Source organism: Piliocolobus tephrosceles, chromosome 1 (genome assembly GCF_002776525.5).
Source record: "Piliocolobus tephrosceles isolate RC106 chromosome 1, ASM277652v3, whole genome shotgun sequence".
In the NCBI taxonomy this organism is placed as follows: domain Eukaryota; kingdom Metazoa; phylum Chordata; class Mammalia; order Primates; family Cercopithecidae; genus Piliocolobus; species Piliocolobus tephrosceles.
Genome location: NC_045434.1, coordinates 36,430,899 through 36,449,886, shown reverse-complemented (window position 1 = coordinate 36,449,886; position 18,988 = coordinate 36,430,899). Strand labels below are relative to the sequence as shown.

The following is an 18,988-nucleotide window of genomic DNA, read 5'->3' as shown; positions in this document are numbered from 1 at the left end:
GAAGAGAGACTGGCTGGCTGAAGAACAGAGGGGCAGGGAGACCTTTTAATGTACATTTATAGTAACTTTTGAGTTCTGAATCATATGAATACGTGTACAACCATATTTAAAAATAGAATTGTATTTACAGAAAAGGTAAGCCAACAGACAAAACAATCTCTTACCAGATCGTGGGTATCTTAGAGGGGGTCGACATAAGCTGATTGCAAGATCTTCACTCACCGCTAATACAGGAAGAGAAAACATTTAAAAATATATAAAATGTGAAACACACTAGCTTTGTTATATGATAATCTCTTATTTATTCAACAAAGGTTTACAGAGCTTTTATTTATGCCAGAGGAGTAGAGACAAGTTTTCTAAGTGACAACTATTGTGAACTAGTGATGACAATGAACTAGAGATAAGTTTCCTGCCACATAAAATTTATAGTCTTGATGGAGAAATTTGCAATTTTTCTCAGCAAACTGTAGCTGTAGAAAGGAAAGAAATACTAAATAAAAATATTCTAAATTGCTCAATTAAGAATCAAAAATCTGTATTATGGCACCAACTCAATTACCTATTCCATTTGTGATGGACCTTCATTGTGGATTATTTATGGAATATTTTAATTTAGGGTTAACATCCTGAGACTTAATACACTCATTCTAACTATTTAACCTTGTATTGAAGAAATGCAAGTTAATTTTATTTATTTAATTATTTTTATTTTTTTTATTTTTTGAGATGGAGTCTTGCTCTGTCGCCCGAGCTGAAGTGCAGTGGCCGCATCTCAGCTCACTGCAAGCTCCGCCTCCCAGGTTTACGCCATTCTCCTGTCTCAGCCTCCCGAGTAGCTGGGACTACAGGCACCCGCCACCTCGCCCGGCTAGTTTTTTTTTTGTATTTTTAGTAGAGACGGGGTTTCACAGTGTTAGCCAGGATGGTCTCGATCTCCTGACCTCGTGATCCGCCCGTCTCGGCCTCCCAAAGTGCTGGGATTACAGGCTTGAGCCACTGTGCCCGGCCGCAAGTTAATTTTAAATAAAAATGTTAATGTGGGCCATGGTTCATTTCAGACCCTCTGTAGTTCCATAGCATAGGGTTAGTGGAAAAGCCGATCCTATTAAAATGTTCATTTTAGTCTAGAAAACCACCTATAAAGGTATGTTTTCTCCAAGTACCTCACATAACATATTCTAAAACCAAATACTTACCAAAATTTGGATTATATTATGTTTTGTTTCATTCATCTGCATAAAAAAGCTTTATATCTTAGCTCTGTGTTGCAAAAACCACATTCTGGAACTTTGACGTTCCCCTTAAATATTCCAGCTCTAAGATTCTATGAAATATCTATCTCAGTAGTTCACATATCAAGTATTTAGAACTTTCCAGCCTAGGCAACATACTGAGACCCTGTCTCCACATAAAATAAAAAAATTAACCAGACATAGTGGTGTGTGCCTGTAATTCCAGCTATTTGGGAGGCGAAGGCAGGAGGATGATAGCTTCAGTCCAGGAGTTTGTGGCTGCAGTATAACTGCACTGCACTCCAGCCTGGATGACAGTGAGACTTTGTCTCTTTAAAACAAAAACAAAAACAAAAACCCTGCACACGTGATAATAAAGGCAAATTTTAGTTCCTGTTACTCCACATATTACAACTACCTTTCTCTTTTTCTTCTCTGTCCTTCTAGCCTTTTCAGGTTGAACTAAAACCTAAACCTCAAAATCTGTTTTTGGTTTGTTTGCTTTTACTAAGCTGTGTTTAATCAAATTTCCTCTACAGACATCAATCACTACTTCAGTTCCCATCTTTTCATTTAAGAAGCATTTCCTGTATATGCTACTATATACATAGCCCACGTAAAGTACTTGAAAGACACAGGGTACCAGACAGAGGTATGAGAGAATAAAATATTAAGTACCCTTCTTTGGTAGGAGGCTCCCTCACTTGACTGCTTTTGTTCACCACTGCACCCTCAAATCAAAGCATGGAGACTGGCACAAAGTAGGTGCTCAATAAGTATCTGGAGAATGAATGCTCTAACTACAGTAGCTAGAGAAGCAAATGTTCATGATAAAATAGTAAGCATTTAAGAACAACTATTTATGATTATTCAGCTAGAAACCACACTAGTAAAACAAAAATACCCATTTAACTTTTGGAAAATTAAATAAAATTTATCCTAATATATTTTTGGATTATAAAATTAGTGTCATAATTTCCAGAAAGGAATGAATCTGGCCATAGGAGAATAACTGTTACATAGGTATATATGACCTGAATTGATTAAACAACCTAACGGCTATTTTAAGTGAAAACAACTCAATTATGGAATTTCAAACAATGAGAAGATTTCAAACTATATTCCTGTTCTGAATTAATCAACATTTTTCAAGTTTTTCAATAACAAGATGACCAAATGATGTATTTTTACTATGTTTTTTTATAAGGTGGTCCTTTGGTTTAGGTCTTTATTCTTTTTTTTTTTTTTAAGACGGACTCTGGCTCCATCACCCAGGCTGGAGTGCAGTGGCACGATCTTGGTTCACTGCAACCTCCGCCTCCCAGGTTCAAGCGATTCTCTTGCCTCAGCCTCCTGAGTAGCTGGAATTACAGGTGCCCGCCACCATACCTGGCTAGTTTTTGTATTTTTCGTAGAGACAGGGTTTTCGCCATATTGGCAAGGCTGGTCCCAAACTCCTGACCTCATGATCCACCCACTTTGGCCTCCCAAAGTGCTGGGCTTATAGGTGTGAGCCACTGCACCCGGCCTAGGTCTTTATTCTTAAGGGCATCTTTGCATAATTTTCTCTCAGACCACACTGGTAGCCTTATATACAATTATAGCACTGTTTTGAATATCAAAGTTAAACTGAATGTCTATCATTCTATGAGGAAGAAGGGCTTATCTTTACCTTAAACTTGTACTTAAAGCAGTCCTCCATCAAAGAGTGACTCCATCTAAATAATTTCTCTTAGACTTTATAAGCATTTAATCCCTAAACTCTCCTTTCATTAAGAGGCATGGGATGGGAATATGCCAAGTATTAGATGTGGTAAAAAACACCTTTTAGAGGAAGAAAACCCTGAGTATCTCAAACCTCTCAAAGACAGACATACTCTTATTTCTAGTAATAGTGAATGCACAGTATGCTATTGATACAGTTCAGGTAATCTATGTACAGATTCCATTTAATCTGTCACTTACATTGGTAAACATTTTCAATTTCCATTTATAGCATAAGCTTCTTGAGAAGAAGGATACACTTAAGCAAAACTGTATGAATTTCACATCTCTTGTAAAGTGCTATGAGAAAAAAAAAACCTCACTTGCATGTTTTACTGGATACAAAGTGATTTCAAATATACTATCTTATTTCTTCAGAAGCCCTGTGAGTTATGCAGGGCAAATAACACAGATAAAGGCCTAAGGCTCAAGGTGGGTCAGTAACTTCACCGAGGTCCAATTCTCTTCCCACAACCTCATGCAGTCATGGTGTACCTCATTAGCAGTCCTTAAATATAAGCCTAACATAAACGCCAAAAAGACTATTCAAGACATTCTATTACATAATGTCTTATAACAGTCTGGAGGCTAGCACTCAGTAGCCTTCATTATACCAATTTACTTAACTCCATAATTTTAATAAATTACTCTAGATTAAAAATTTGACATTTTTGCTTTCCCAGGTATACAATAAAATCTACCGTAAATAAATTCAAAATTATGGCTTCCCAAAATGGCCCAGAAAATCTGATTATAGCGTCATTACTCAAAGCATTTTTCTAAGATAGTTTATAATCTTAACACAGTAACACAGACTATTCAAGGAATATAGGATAGGCCAGGTGTGATAGCTCATGCCTGTAATCCCAGCACTTTGGGAGGCCATGGTGGGTGGATCACCTAAGGTCAGCAGTTTGAGACCAGCCTGGCCAACATGATGAAATCACCCTATGTCTACTAAAAATACAAAAATTAGCCAGGTGTGGCAGCAGGCGCCTGTAATCCCAGCTACTCGGGAGGCTAAGGCAGGAGAATCGTTTGAACCTGGGAGGTGAAGGTTGCAGTGAGCGGAGATGGTACCACTGCACTCCAGCCTGAGCAAAAGAGCGAGACTTTGTCTCAAAAAAGAAAAAAGAAAAACAAAATTAGCATAAAGGTGTTTTTATTTGAAACTGAACTTGAACCAGACATACTTATTCTAAGTTTAGAATAGAGTAGTTCACATTATACAGCATAATCTTATTAGAAACAGATAAATAAGTCAGGATCTGGGTACTAAAAACCAAGGATTATCAATTTTAATAGCTATGATCATTTATTATTCTGAAGCTTTCCTAATATCAAAAAAAACAAATTGAAAGTTAAATGGAACTAAAACCCAAAGCATTCATAACTTAACAGGACTTGATCCTTTCTCCAGCTTTTTAAAATATATTAAACAGCTTTTAAAACTGTTTCTACTGTGCCTACTTCCATGTTACATTGATTCTAAGACAATTTTTAAAAACACTTTAACATCTTTGAAATTGGGATGCATCATATAATTATGGCATATTACTAAAAATTACCAAAAACTTGGCAGCATTTTCCCCTGCTAGATGGTACATAAAACAATGATGGTGTTTCTTATAGTTGATGGCATCTTAGATTTGATAAACCACAGTGTTAAACTGAAAAGACTGATCACATTGTGTCCAGATTTTACCATGAAGGAAACTTAATCCATTTTAATACCACACATCTACAACCATCTGATCTTTGACAAACCTGACAAAAACAAGAAATGGAGAAAGGATTCCCTATTTAATGAATGGTGCTGGGAAAACTGGCTAGTCATATGTAGAAATCTGAAACTGGATCTCTTCCTTACACCTTATACAAAAATTGATTCAAGATGGATTTAAGCCGGGCGCGGTGGCTCAAGCCTGTAATCCCAGCACTTTGGGAGGCCGAGACGGGCGGATCACGAGGTCAGGAGATCGAGACCATCCTGGCTAACACGGTGAAACCCCGTCTCTACTAAAAATACAAAAAAAAAAACTAGCCGGGCGAGGTGGCGGGCGCCTGTAGTCCCAGCTACTCCGGAGGCTGAGGCAGGAGAATGGCGTACACCCGGGAGGTGGAGCTTGCAGTGAGCTGAGATCAGGCCACTGCACTCCAGCCTGGGCGTCAGAGCGAGACTCCATCTCAAAAAAAAAAAAAAAAAAAGATGGATTTAAGACTTAAATGTTAGACCTAAAACCATAAAAACCCTAGAAGAAAACCTAGGCAATACCATTTAGGACACGGGCACGGGCAAGGACTTCATATCTAAAACCAAAAGCAATGGCAACAAAAGCCAAAATTGACAAAGGGGATCTAATTAAAGAGCTTCTGCACAGCAAAAGAAACCACCATCAGAGTGAACAGACAACCTACAGAATGGGAGAAAATTTTTGCAATCCACCCATCTGACAAAGTGCTAATATCCAGAATCTACAAAGAACTGAAACAAATTTACAAGAAAAAATCAAACAACCCCATCAAAAAGTGGGCAAAGGATACGAACAGACATTTCTCAAAAGAAGACATTTATGCAGCCAACAGACATATGAAAAAATGCTCGTCATCACTGGCCATCAGAGAGATGCAAATCAAAACCATAATGAGATACCATCTCACACCAGTTAGAATGGCTTATCATTAAAAAGTCAGGAAACAACAGGTGCCGGAGAGGATGTGGAAAAATAGGAACACTTTTACACTGTTGGTGGGACTGTAAACTAGTTCAACGATTGTGGAAGACAGTGTGGCGATTCCTCAAGGATCTAGAACTAGAAATACCATTTGACCCAGCCATCCCATTACTGGGGATATACCCAAAGAATTATAAATCATGCTGCTATAAAGACATATGCACATGTATGTTTATGTGGCACTTTTCACAATAGCAAAAACTTGGAACCAACCCAAATGTCCATCAATGATAGACTGGATTAAGAAAATGTGGCACATACACTATGGAATACTATGCAGCCATAAAAAAGGATGAATTCATGTCCTTTGTAGGGACATGGATGAAGCTGGAAACCATCATTTTCAGCAAACTATCTCAAGGACAGAAAACCAAACACCACATGCTCTCACTCATGGGTGGGAATTGAACAATGAGAACCCCTGGACACAGGATGGGAAACATCACACACGGGGGCCTGTCACGGGGTGGGGGTACGGGGGAGGGTAGCATTAGGAGATATACCTAATGTAAATGATGAGTTAACAGGTGCAGCACCCCAACATGGCAGATGTATACATATGTAACAAATCTGCACGTTGTGCACATGTACCCTAGAACTTAAAGTATAATAATAATAAAAAGAAAAACTTAATCCATTTTAAACAGAGGACAGTATGACATATTCATTCAGTTGGCATTTAACAAACTTTACTGAGTAGCTAGTTATGACATGAGAGAATGATAGTGAGGCACTTGGAAGATGAAAGGGCTCTGGAGAAGACAAACCTGGGTTTGAATTTTGGCTCAGTCACATATGTGATCTTACAGAATTGTCTTAGCTTCTCTGTGCTTCAGGTTTCTCTTCTTTGAAATTGGTATAGTATCTATCTTACAAGGTTACATGGGTGGCTGGTACTCTTAAGTACTCACATGTCTGCCCTTGTCTTTTCTTTACACATACTTACATTGCTTAATTCAATGAACATTTAAAAAGTTGGTAGGTAAGGAGAAAAACAAAAAGTTAACTCTTCTTACCTGGAGCCTCTTGTATGCTCCTGACAGTTTTCTTTGAAATCGTTTGGCTTAAATCGGTTTCGGAAGATGGTTCATCCTCTAAAAAACAGACATAACAAGAGCTAAAATCCAGAATATATGACCTGGGAGATCACGGCACAGATTATGCATTTTTGTAGCAATACATAAGCAAAAATGCAAGAAATTCATTTCTTTAGAAACAGGTGGTTAGGTTTACCAAAACTTAGGAATTAAACTGGTCAGAACTCCTCTTGGGACAGAATACAACTAATTCATTAGAACATAATAATACTTGCCATTGTTGTTTTACAAAAATATATTACTTCAGAAAATCAAAAAGATGGGGTAGAGAGTCACAAACGATGTGGAAGAATGCAGAAGAGTGAAAATGTTTAGATCCTTAAAGATTTAATAAAATAGGGGTAAATTCTTTACTTGTTAAAAAAATGTTAGCCTATATAACTGCACTAGGCTCTGGGGGACTCAATACAATGTAATATATTTATTGCCTACCTTGTGCAAAGCATTCTTCCAGGTACTGAAAGATACTGAAGCAAACCAAGTACTTAAATTACTATCAAATATATATGATAGGCTCCTTGTCTGCAAAAACTTTGTAATCTTAAAAGAGATAAAACACACACATATATGGGCTAAATTGTCTTGAGTTGCTACACCCAAAAGTAACTGACACAACTTTAACATAAAGTTGCCAAAATCAAGTCTTCACATATGTCAGTACCTTGACGAGTCAGCAGGTAAACTTGCAGCCTATCACCGTGCTGTAAGCTGAAAACCCACTCCTCCGCATATCAACAGTCTACCACAAACTATGTCATCCCATTGTGACTCAGGTCCGCTGATTTTCACCTCACAGGTGCCTTACGTGGGACTAACACGAAACTTCATCTGTGACTCAGTGTTAGGTACCAAAATGGGGGGGGGGGGGCAGGGGGGGAAAGGATAGGTTAAGGAAACGGATTCACCTATGACTTACCTAACATTCACTCCGTCAGCATCCCTTTTGTCCATTTAGACGAAAACTAATTAATAGTCTTATTTTTCAGGTTGCTTTGTCAGCCTGATTTGCCAGACTACTTGAGGTTACAGTGACGGCCACCAAAGTGGCAGATTTTTGGCAGGGACCACCACACTGGAGAAAGAGCAATCAGCTCAAGTTTATCAGACACTGGGGAACATGAGTTCAGGAAAAATGAGTTACCCCATTTCGGTGTAAGTATTGGGCGAGGTCTCAAATCAATTAACTAAACTCAGCAATCCCTCGAAATGCCCACTCATAAAATTTCTCCTTTCTCTCTCCCCATCTGGGTGGGGAGGGAAAACGACTGAAAGGTTAGATCCTCAGCTGGAGACTCTAGCCTGCGAGTGTTAAAAAAGGAAATGGAAGTGGTTTCCGTAGAAACATCCGCAGGGTAGAAAAAACCAAAATGAAACCGAACCTGGAGTAATTCGCTGTACCCTCGTGAAGGCCTGCAAAAAAAGGCAGCCCTGACTCCCCTAAATTGATGCCCGATGTTGGACAGAGTGCCCCAGCCCTGCCCGGGTCGCTCCATACGACCATCTTTCCACTCCTTGGGTCGGCGCTTCCTTCCCCGCTGCGGGTCAGGGTGGCCCTTGCACGGCGACACACGTCCAGAGGGGGCTGAGGAGTACCCAGTACCCAATCCCAGTACTTAGTACCCAGGCGGGGATGAGCTCCACGGAGGCGCGCGTCCGCCCCCGCGCGTTCCCTGGCTCGTGGCTGGGACTGTTACCTCCGCGGTCCTCACCTTCAGAGGAATGACAGTCCCGCAGCCCTCTCCTGGTCGTAACGGGAGACGGCTGTAGAGGAAACTGCTGTGAGTACTGCTGCTGAAGGCGGGTAGCCCTTCGCGTCTGCATCTCCTCGGCTTCCTGGAGTCGCGGCAGCCTCCGCCGCTGCCTAGACCGAAGGTAGTACGCGCTTTCTCTCACTTCCTCTTTCGCAGAATCGGGCCGGAACTCTTCTAGCCGGGTTCGTTTTCCCACCGGGGACCTTTCTTTGGCCACCAGGGGCTCGAAGTCTCCGTACACTTCTGGCGGCTCTTCCGAGAACCTCACTTCCCGCCGGCCCTGGCGCGACGGAGGAGTTCCGTACGCAGGCGCATCGCTGCTGCCGCCATTTTGAGGGGCGAGCCGGCCCCTTCCTTCTCGGATGGGGGCCCTGGGAGTGACGTACACACCCCATCCTTCCCGCACCGCCTCCGCCCGCCGTCCCTCGCCCGCCATAGTTGTTGACGTAGCTTTAGTCGATCGCGAAGATGGGTTTATGGACCCTAGGTTCTCCTGCCGATGGCGGCGATGGCTTCTCGGGTGTGTTAGCCGGTGGTCGCTGTGGTCAGGGAGGCAGTTGCGAGTCGCTGGGGCCGCCGCCTGCGTCGTCGCTGCTGTGTAGCAAACCTGCCTCTGGGCCCATGGTGTGTCTTGAGGGCTATGGGAGAGGCAGTGCCTGAGCTGGGTCAGCTGCTGTGGGTCGCTCCCGCCTCCTGGCTGGAGGCACCAAAGAGGAGGAGAAGGGGGAGGAGGACGTCTCTGCCTTCGGCCTTAATTAAAGGAGGGGTGGGGGCGACAGAAGGGTGGCAGGGCAAATTGCCTGTCCCAAGTCTAGCCGCTCGTGGCAAGTTTTGCCTGCATATAGGAGACGCCCGTTCTATCTCCCAGTACCAAGTCTGCGGGAAAAGGAGTGAGACGAGGGTGAAGAAGACCAAGTTTCGCTTCTCGGCCCCAGGCTGTTGCGCAGTTTCCCTGGAATCGTTCTGATCGACTGCTACGTTGAGCATGTCCTTCCCAGTGTCCTTAGCAGGAGTGATGGCCAGAGATAACTTTTGCACATGTCATGTTTTCGTGGCAAAAATTTTAGTTTCAAGTTCCTTATGAAGGCTAGTTTTAAATTTTGTCACCTGGTGAGGTTGTACAAAATCCTGTCTACGGTCATATTCTTTGGATGTATTTTCTTTTCCGAAATGTACCCATAGGAAACATAACCTTATTCCTGGTCTATAATATTTCTTGGTTTTATACCAAGCAGCACTGTTCGGAAGACCATGTTAGTGCTACATTGTGCACAGTGAGGAACAAGTTTTTTGATTAAAGACAGCACTGTGATTTTAAGTTGTGATCCATTATTTTTACTTTTATTCTGGATATGACGTGGTACTCTACATTTGATTTAGAATGCTTTCTGGACTTTCTGGAATAAGCATGGTAAAAGCTAATTGTTTCACCTCCATATACCATGTTTACAGATGTGGCTCATCTGCAAATACCTAACCAAATTTAGACACACTCAGAGAAGGTCGATTAAGTTCGTGTAAAGTCTGAATAATTATTGAAAAAAAGCTCAAATCACCTTCAAATATACAACTTCTTGTAGGACTTTGTATGATTGGAGTGAACAGATTTTAAAAATTGTAATTTGGATACAGGTTACAATGAGGGATTCTGAAAGTTTGAAGGTGTTTGTTTATTCTTGCAAGTAATCACCTTAAAATGCTTCTGAGCAACTCATTTGTTGCTCAGACTTGGCACAAATTTCAACTACTTAGGTCGTAATGCGTACTATGTTTTTAGTTTGTATTTTATTTTATTTTGAGACGGAGTTCGCTCTGTCACCCAGGCTGGAGTGCAGTGGCACGATCTTGGCTCACTGCAAGTTCCGCTTCCAGGGTTCACAACTTTCTCCTGCCTCAGCCTCCCCAGCAGCTGGAACTACAGGCGCCAGCCACCACATCCGGCTAATTTTTTTGTATTTTTAGTAGAGACGGGGTTTCACCGTGTTAGCCAGGATGGTCTGGATCCCTTGACCTCGTGATTCGCCCGCCTCGGCCTCCCAAAGTGCTGGGATTACAGGCTTGAGCCCCCGCGCCCGGCAGTGTACTATGTTTTTACTAATATTGTCCATAAATTTGGCCACAGGCAGGAGGAATTAGAGTTTTAGAGTGAGATAGGGTTTGGCCTGTTAGGAGCCTAGTTTACTGTAGCTTTGTATACAATATAGCTTTTAAAAACTGCAGGAAAGTAACAAAAGAGACTTGTTTATCTCTCTTTCTTTTTCTTCTTTCTTCTTGTCTTTTAAGGAAAAATGAAAAGGGTACTCTCCCTTGTCAGCCTGGATTAGATGGTATATTTCAGAAATTTGCTAGATTTTTCCAACAAAATACTGATAAGTATTGATATGGTAATACGTGGCTTTTATTTATGTTTTAAGTAGGGCTTTCCCTTTAAAGTGGCTATTACATGACTCATTAGTAACACAATAGTGTAAATTCCTTGATAGATTTAATTATTAAATATAAATTTTACAGTAATATATTGAGTTCATGTTATGAACATTAAAGTCTCCTTGAAACATTTTACCAAGACAGAGGACTATATAGAAACTGGGATACTAGCTTATAAAACTTGGATACAGGCTTGTAAAACTTAGGTTTGAGGGACAAATTAAAAAAGAGAAGAGATTCTACATACTGAACAATCAGAGAAGATGAGAGGTTCTACATATTATTGAATAATCAGAATATGCGTATTTTGTAATTAAAACGGCTTGTAAAGGCTTAGGAATGGCCTTTCAACTAAATTAATGAGACTGTAAAATTAGAGGCATGGTAACTTTAATACTAACATACATACATACATATATATATATGCATAGGATTTTCCCTCTCTTGTCTAGGTTGTAAGCATACAGAAACCTACCTCTACTGTGACTGCCTCCTTCACCTAGAAACCTTACAGATACCAAACTTACTAACTCTGAGGCAAAGCTAAACTGTTATAAAACTAGATACTCTGCTGTAGCTATTATTCAGACTATAAGAGTTGCCCAAAAGAGGTGACATTACAGTGACAGTAGACTCATAGCCAATATTATAAGGGATGCGCTGGGCCACTAAAAAAGAAGGCCTCAGCTCTGGATGTTAAAGTTACTTTGGGAATTTGAGAAATCTGGAGGAATTCAGTGACTCAAAAAAGAAGACCAGTAAGAAAAGAAATGATTAGGCTGGGTGCGGTGGCTCAAGCCTCTAATCCCAGCACTTTGGGAGGCAGAGACAGGCGGATCACGACGTCAGGAGATCGAGACCATCCTGGCTAACACGGTGAAACCCTGTCTCTACTACAAAAATACAAAAAAACTAGCCAGGCGAGGTGGTGGGCACCTGTAGTCCCAGCTACTCAGGAGGCTGAGGCGGGAGAATGGCGTAAACCCAGGACTGCGGAGCTTGCAGTGAGCCGAGATCCGGCCACTGCACTCCAGCCTGGGCGACAGAGCGAGACCCGTCTCAGAAAAAAAAGAAAAGATTAAAACAAAGAATACACTAAATAATTCATTTACTTATCAAACATGTGTTTTGTGCCAGCAATGAGATAAAGATTGCTTTACCTTTAGGGAATTTGCCATTTATTGGGAAAGACAAACACGAAAAATTACAATTCAGATTAAATGACTGGCATTAATTCACACACTTAACTATTAGGGCTAGGTCTAGAAATCCTGTGCTCTTGAGACTGGGTTCCTAAATCAGTTATTTTGTTTCATTTTTAATTAATTTATTTAGAGACAAAGTCTCGCTCTTTCGCCTAGGCGGGAGTGGAGTGGCGCGATCTCAGCTCACTGCAGCTTCCCGCCACCCTGGGTTCAAGTGATCTCCTGCCTCAGCTTCCCGAGTAGCTGGGATTACAGGTGCCTGTCACCACGCCCAGCTAATTTGTGTATTTTTAGTAGAGACGGAGTTTTGCCATGTTGTCAAGGCTGGTGTTGAACTCCTGACCTCAGGTGATCCACCCGCCTTGGTCTCCCAAAGTGCTGGGATTACAGGCATGAGCCACCACGCCTGGCCAAAATAAATTACTTTAAATGAAACATTTTAGAACAACAAATTTTGTACAGGAACTTTTTGCTTAGGGTAAGCAGAAATTCATTTAAAGAGAAATCATCTATCTGTTGTGACTTAGTAGTAGAAGTGGGCAACACTTAATTTTAATAAGGAAAAGATGATTAAAATATTAAACAGGAGGAAGTTAATTAAAGATATAGTAGCTGACTCCATTTATTCCCCAGTCTTACAAATGATAGAAAAAATATTTTAATGACTTAATACAAATGAAAATAGCTGGAAATGTTATACTGAAATTAAACACAATGAAGTGAATGGAATATAGTATTCTACTTTTTGTTGAATTAGGAATTGCAGTTAATTATTAAACACCATCTAAGAGTGTTACCATATCCTGTCACTTCTGCCAAAAGAGGATGGTTGAGAAGTGAAGGCACCAAAAATCACATTAAGTGAGGAATTATTAATTCAAAAAATACCTGAGCTACTATGTAGTAGGCAGTCCCTGTTCTCTGTGCTGGGGATACAGCAGTGAACAAAATAGATGAAAAAAAAATGTTTCCTGCCTTCTTGGAGATTATATTCTATAGGAGGAGTCAGGCAAAAATCAAAATAAGTAAAATAGTGTGTTGGTCATGACTGTTACGGAAAAAACTGAGGAAAGGGAAAGGGAGTTTTACATGAGTAGATTTCTTCTTGAAATTGGTTTAGATTTGTCTTGAATTGGTGTAGTTTAAGAACAAGAATTTTAGACTTACTCGATTTTGACCCCAACAAATTGTATGTTCTTGGGTAAATTGCTTGCCATCTCTTAATTTTCACATTTATAAAATTAATAGATCAAAACAATAGCTATTTTTTGTCACTACTGTCATTTAGCAGACATACTACATATGTCATCTAATTTACTCATAACAATCTTATAAGTTTGTTATAAGATTGTAACGTTGTCCCCATTTGACACACGAGCAAACTGAGGTTTAGATTAGGCAATTCGTTTGAGTACATGCTCCTCTTAATGGCACAGAGGGTGTGTTCCAGGACTTGGTGCTTGCCATTATCATTTGGTATTGCTTCTCACTGTGTTGGTCCTATGAGTTTCTTCAGTCTATGAATGTCAGATCATATGGGTCAGGGTGGTCGACGTCTTACAGAGATGCCTGTAATCCTGTCAGATAGCGTGAGAACTCGGGGACCTCCGCGGTTTGGTCGTGCATTTACCGCGCCTGTCGCTGGGTCAGACGACCTGGCAGTAGAGGGTGGAGGATGGAGGAGAAGGCAGAAGGCAGGGCGCGGAGACTACTGGTCCCAGCATTCCACAGGCGCCTTCCGGCGGAAAATGTTTGTCATATGGGCGGGGACCCTGGGCGACATTCGGGCCGCGGCGGCCGCTGGGTGCAGCCGAGCGGTGTGGAGCGGAAAGACCATTCGAAGGGCTCTCCTGATACTAACAGTTCTACGATTTAAGACCCCGCCAGAATTTGTAAGTAAACAAAATGACTATGCAAGTTTTCCATGTTTTAGTATTGGAATTGATGTCTTGAATTTTTCAAAAGGACTTCCAGAAGCGGTCCCTCCCCACCCCCACCTCCCTACCGCACAAATGGTATTTTAATTTTTATTGTTTTTGAGACAGGTACTTGTTCTGTCACTCAGGCTAGAGTACAGTGGCGTGATTATAGCTCACCACAGCCTCATACTTCTGGGCTCAAGCGATCCTCCCGCCTCAGCCACCCAAGTAGCTGTAACTACAGGCCGGCACCACCTTGCCCCACTAATAACTTTATTTTTTATTTTTGTAGAGACAGGGTCTCACTGTATTGTCCAGGCGGGTCTGGAACTCCTGGCTTCAAGCGATCCTCCCGCCTCAGCCTCCCAAAGTGCTGGGATTACAGGCGTGAGCCACCACACCTGGCCTCACTCAAACAGTAAACGAGGTAGGTTGGGGGTATATTTTTGTTTTGGGATAAAAAGAAACTGAATCTTATAAATATTAAACAGGGTAAGATGTGAGTAAATTTTGGGGTTTAGACTTTAATATGAGAAGCAGAATTATTTTAGGGTTTGAAATGTAAGTGGCAAATTTGCCTACTAGTGTAGGTGGTGATTACTCCATGCCCAGCATGCCTAGGATCTTGACATTCTTAATCTTAATCCTGAAAAGATAGTACTTAAAAAAAAAATGGTGCTAAAAAGGGCAAAGTTGAAGTTTTAGTAAGACTTCCTACCATTTTGCTTACATATTATATATGTACTATCCTCCCAATTGTGTTTAATACCTGATGAAAAAGTTTGTGCCTTTTCCTTCTTTTAACAAAGTTCATAGTACTCTCTACTTTATGAGTAATGCTTAATTATCAGACTTTATACTGTTACACAGATCCAGAAATGAGTTACATAGATTAAACATACTGGTTTTGTTTTACCTGTCTTTAGGTTTTAAAACATTTTATTTTGGATCTGTATGAGAGATCCTTTCTTTAAGCTGTGGCAGTTATCTATGTTTTTTGAGCTTTATTTTTTGAGCACAAGGTGAGTATATAAAGGGCCAGTGGAAACATTTAATAAAAAAAGGAACTTCGTGGTAGAGTAACTACAGATGTTCTTGGAAGCCTTTGTGTGGATTAGAACAGTTTGAAAAACTAACATTTGCTATGAAAATTGAGTGCCTGTCTTCAATAATGTTTATTATGCTGAATGTGCAGTCCACAACTTGATTACCTCTTTTTCTGCAGGTTTGTTACGCAACCTTTCGTGACTCATTTAAGAACTATTTTATCTAGTTTCTTTCCTAATGTAGAGGTAATGCTAGCTTGAGAGCTTCAATAATTCACAAGTAAATTAACTTCAGAATGTAGCTAATTATTTGGGGATTATTAGGTGTTTTCACAATGCATTATATCTTGTATATAACTTATTTTTGCCTAAGAAGTTATTTCTGTGTTCCATTCGTTTCCATGGAACACAGAAGTCAAAACTCTATTCCAGGAAAGTCCACACTTCTTTGAAATGCCACTTGAATTTCCTGAAGGAAAGTTTGCTTCAAGAAGCCTTGTCTGCTTTATCACTTCGTGGTTGTTCACTAAGTTAACTGTGAAGGCCTATAAACCTGGAGATTTGACAACCTCCCAAAAAATTTGAAGAATGAAGAATTGGCTGTTTTATTTGCCGTTTAGAATTTTAATTGTGTTAAAATTTCATTATATTTCTACATCATATGAACTACTGGATTAAACTGTGTCCCACAAGAAGGAATTCGTAGGGCGATCATACATTATCATAAATTTTGCACAGAAATCAAACATTTGGGAATAAGGAAGGGTGTCCCTAACGTTGGTAATGAGCATAGACTTTGGAGTCATAGCTGGGTTTGAATTCCTATTTTGTCACTATGTGGGCTGTTTTCCTCTTTACTAGTATTTAAAGGAGCTGACACATTTTTTTTTTTTTTTTTTTTGATGCCATGACTCAGTTATGAACTGTGCACATAATTTTGGTAATCAAAATTTCTGGGAAGAAAATTCACCTATAATTCCACTACCTCAACAAATCAAATTGTTTGGTTTTTAGAGATTTTCCTTCAGCCCTTGACCATGAGTATATATCATGTAAATGTAATGACATTTTTGGAAGAAGTCAAATTTTAAAACATTGGTTTCTTCTGGGGTTTTGTTTTAATTAAATGAAGCTGTTTGGTTTTGCCTTTAGTAGTTCAAATAATAACAATTTACAGTTTTTGAGGACTTCTTTTGTGCCCCTGTGGTTGTCAGTATTGCACATTATCTCATTTAATCTTCACATTGCCTCTTTCATCTAAATACTGTTATTCCATTTTGTAATTAAGAAAACCAAGGAAAAAGTTAGCCAGGGGCTGGGCACAGTGGCTCACGCCTATAGTCCCAGCATTTTGGGAGGCCAAGGTGGGTGGATCACTTGAGGTCAGGAGTTTGAGACCAGCCTGGCCAACATGGTAAAACCCCATCTCTACTAAAAATACAAAGAAATTAGCTGGGCATGGTGGCAGACACCTGTAATCCCAGCTTCTCGGGAGGCTCGAGGCAGGAGAATCGTTTGACCCTGGGAGGTGGAGGTTACTGTGAGCTGAGATCGCACCACTGCACTCCAGCCTGGGGGACAGAGTGAGACTCAGTCTCAAAAACAAAACAAAAAACAAAACCAAGGGCAGAGAGAGAGAAAGAGAAACACCAAGTCAGAAGCTGAAGCAGTCATTCAGACCTAGGCAGTCTGACCTTAGAGAATAATGCTATATTGGGTTTTATGTTTGGTAGATTTGCTTTATGGATGTTAGGTCATATTTGTAGATAGGAGTTGATCCTGGAGGCTGACTTACAACTTTCTTTGTATGAAAGTAACATTATTTACAGTTTTTTGTTTGTTTCTTTTTTGAGACAGGATCTCTCTTATTCAGGCTGGAGTGCAGTGGCACAATCACAGCTCACTGCATCCTTGACCTCCCAGTCTTAAGTAATCCTCCCACCTCAGCCTTCCAAGTAGCTGAGACTACAGGCACAGACCACCATACCTGACTAATTTTTGTATTTTTTGTATAGACAAGGTCTTGATATGTTGTCTAGGCTGGTCTCTGAACCCTTGGGCTCAAGCAGTCTTCTCCTGCCTGAACCTCCTGGGATTATAGGCATAAGCCACCATACCTGACTACAGTATTTTTTAAAGTACTGTATGTAACTATTTTTTTCTTTTCTTTTCTTTTTTTTTTTTTTTGGAGACAAGGGCTTGCTCTGTTGCCCAGGCTGGAGTATAGTGGCACTATCATAGCTTACTGCAAACTTGAACTCCTTAGCTCAAATGATCCTCCCACCTCAGTCTCCCAAGTAACTGAGACTATAGGCACACACTGCCACACCCAGCTATGTTTTGTATTTTTGTAGAGATAGGGTCTCACTGTGTTGACCTGGCTGGTCTCAAACTCCCAGCCTGACATGATTCTCTCACCTTGGCTCCCAGAAGGCTGGGATTAAAGGCATGAGCCACTGCGCCTCCTGCCCCTGCCCCCCTTTATAACTACTTTGACCACTAGATTTTTAACAAATGTTGTAGGAAAATAAAGAAGATAAGGGAAATATTTAGTTCCTTAACAGATGAGGCCATTCACCTATAGTTTTATTAGATTGTAGTAAAAATATAATTTATATACAAGGCAAATTATTAGGTTTAAGTTTTCCTTTTTTTTTTTGAGATGGAGTCTCGTTCTGTCGCCCAGGCTGGAGTGCAGTGGCATGATCTCGGCTCACTGCAAGCTCTGCCTCCCAAGTTCATGCCATTCTCCTGCCTCAGCCTTCCGAGTAGGTGGGACTACAGGCATCCGCCACCAGGCCTGGCTAATTTTTTGGTATTTTTAGTAGAGGTGGGGTTTCACTGTATTAGCCAGGATGGTCTCGATCTCCTGACCTCATGATATGCCTGTCTTGGCCTCCCAAAGTGCTGGGATTACAGGCGTGAGCCACCACGCGCGGCGAGCTTTCCTTTTTTAAAATTAAAAATACAAGATTTATAATGAAGGAAAAGTAACTGTAAAGCAATGCTCCTTAAACTTTGTAGTGAACACCAGAGTCATCTGGCAAATCTGTTAAAACATAAACTCCTGCCAGAGGCTCTCAGAGATTCTGGTCTAGTGGGTCTAGGGTGGGGCCTGAATTTGTTCTTTTAGCAAGCTCCTAGGTAATGCTAATGATTCCTGGCTAATGAGTTGAATATAGTAAGGAAACAAACACACTTGTCCATATTGTTGGCTTGATAGTTATACCCCAGTAACACTGAGCATTCAGATCTTGGTTTGTAAAGGCACTAGGACTTTTTAGAGAAGTGGCTGATTTCAGTGCGGAGGCAGAGAAAATACAAGATAAGCCTGAAACATCCTGTGGTGCTTGAAAGTAAGGAAATGCTAGAAAAAGGGACCTTGTCAAAAGGAGCCAACTTGAAGGAGTTCCTGGTATCCAGGTTGGAACAATTTGAGCAGTAAAATGAATAATGATAGTATTGGACTTTAACCCATAAAATAAAATGAGTTCATACTGATATTGCTGAATAAATAAGTAGGGGAGAAGGGACAACTCTTTCTAACAGAAGAATTCCGATTAGTAAACATTGAAGGAAAGAAGGAAATACAAAACCACCATTAGGGAAACAGTACCGTAGTCGTCGTTGCAGACAAAATTCAGTTAAAGGACAATCAGAATATTTACATAGTCTCAAAGTATCTCTCCCAGGATAATTATTAACTACAAAGAAAAAATAGTAATCTGACAGTGGAGATACTATGTTAAAAAAGCGATTAAGGTTAACATCACCAGTAATAAGACAAGGACATCATGAACCCAAAGATA

The 18,988-nt window shown here is 40.6% G+C and overlaps 2 protein-coding genes across 4 annotated transcripts in view; one reads left to right on the top strand and one right to left on the bottom strand.

Moving 5' to 3' along the window:
* The window catches only part of TOR1AIP1 (torsin 1A interacting protein 1), a 40,670-nt gene extending 30,776 nt beyond the window's left edge, over positions 1 to 9,894 (bottom strand). For both annotated transcript variants that reach the window (XM_023194278.3, XM_023194279.3), the window contains exons 1-3: positions 8,541 to 9,894; positions 6,751 to 6,828; positions 165 to 224 (exon numbers count right to left, since the gene is read on the bottom strand). In XM_023194278.3, coding sequence (XP_023050046.1) covers positions 165 to 224; positions 6,751 to 6,828; positions 8,541 to 9,018 — 616 coding nt within the window. In that variant the 5' untranslated portion in view covers positions 9,019 to 9,894. The remainder of the gene's footprint in view (positions 1 to 164; positions 225 to 6,750; positions 6,829 to 8,540) is intronic.
* A 4,070-nt stretch (positions 9,895 to 13,964) lies between these two features.
* LOC111527795 (torsin-1A-interacting protein 2) overlaps positions 13,965 to 18,988 on the top strand; it is a 37,789-nt gene continuing 32,765 nt past the window's right edge. For both annotated transcript variants that reach the window (XM_023194275.2, XM_023194276.2), the window contains exons 1-2: positions 13,965 to 14,106; positions 14,426 to 14,560. The gene's annotated coding sequence lies outside the window, so the exon portion shown is untranslated. The remainder of the gene's footprint in view (positions 14,107 to 14,425; positions 14,561 to 18,988) is intronic.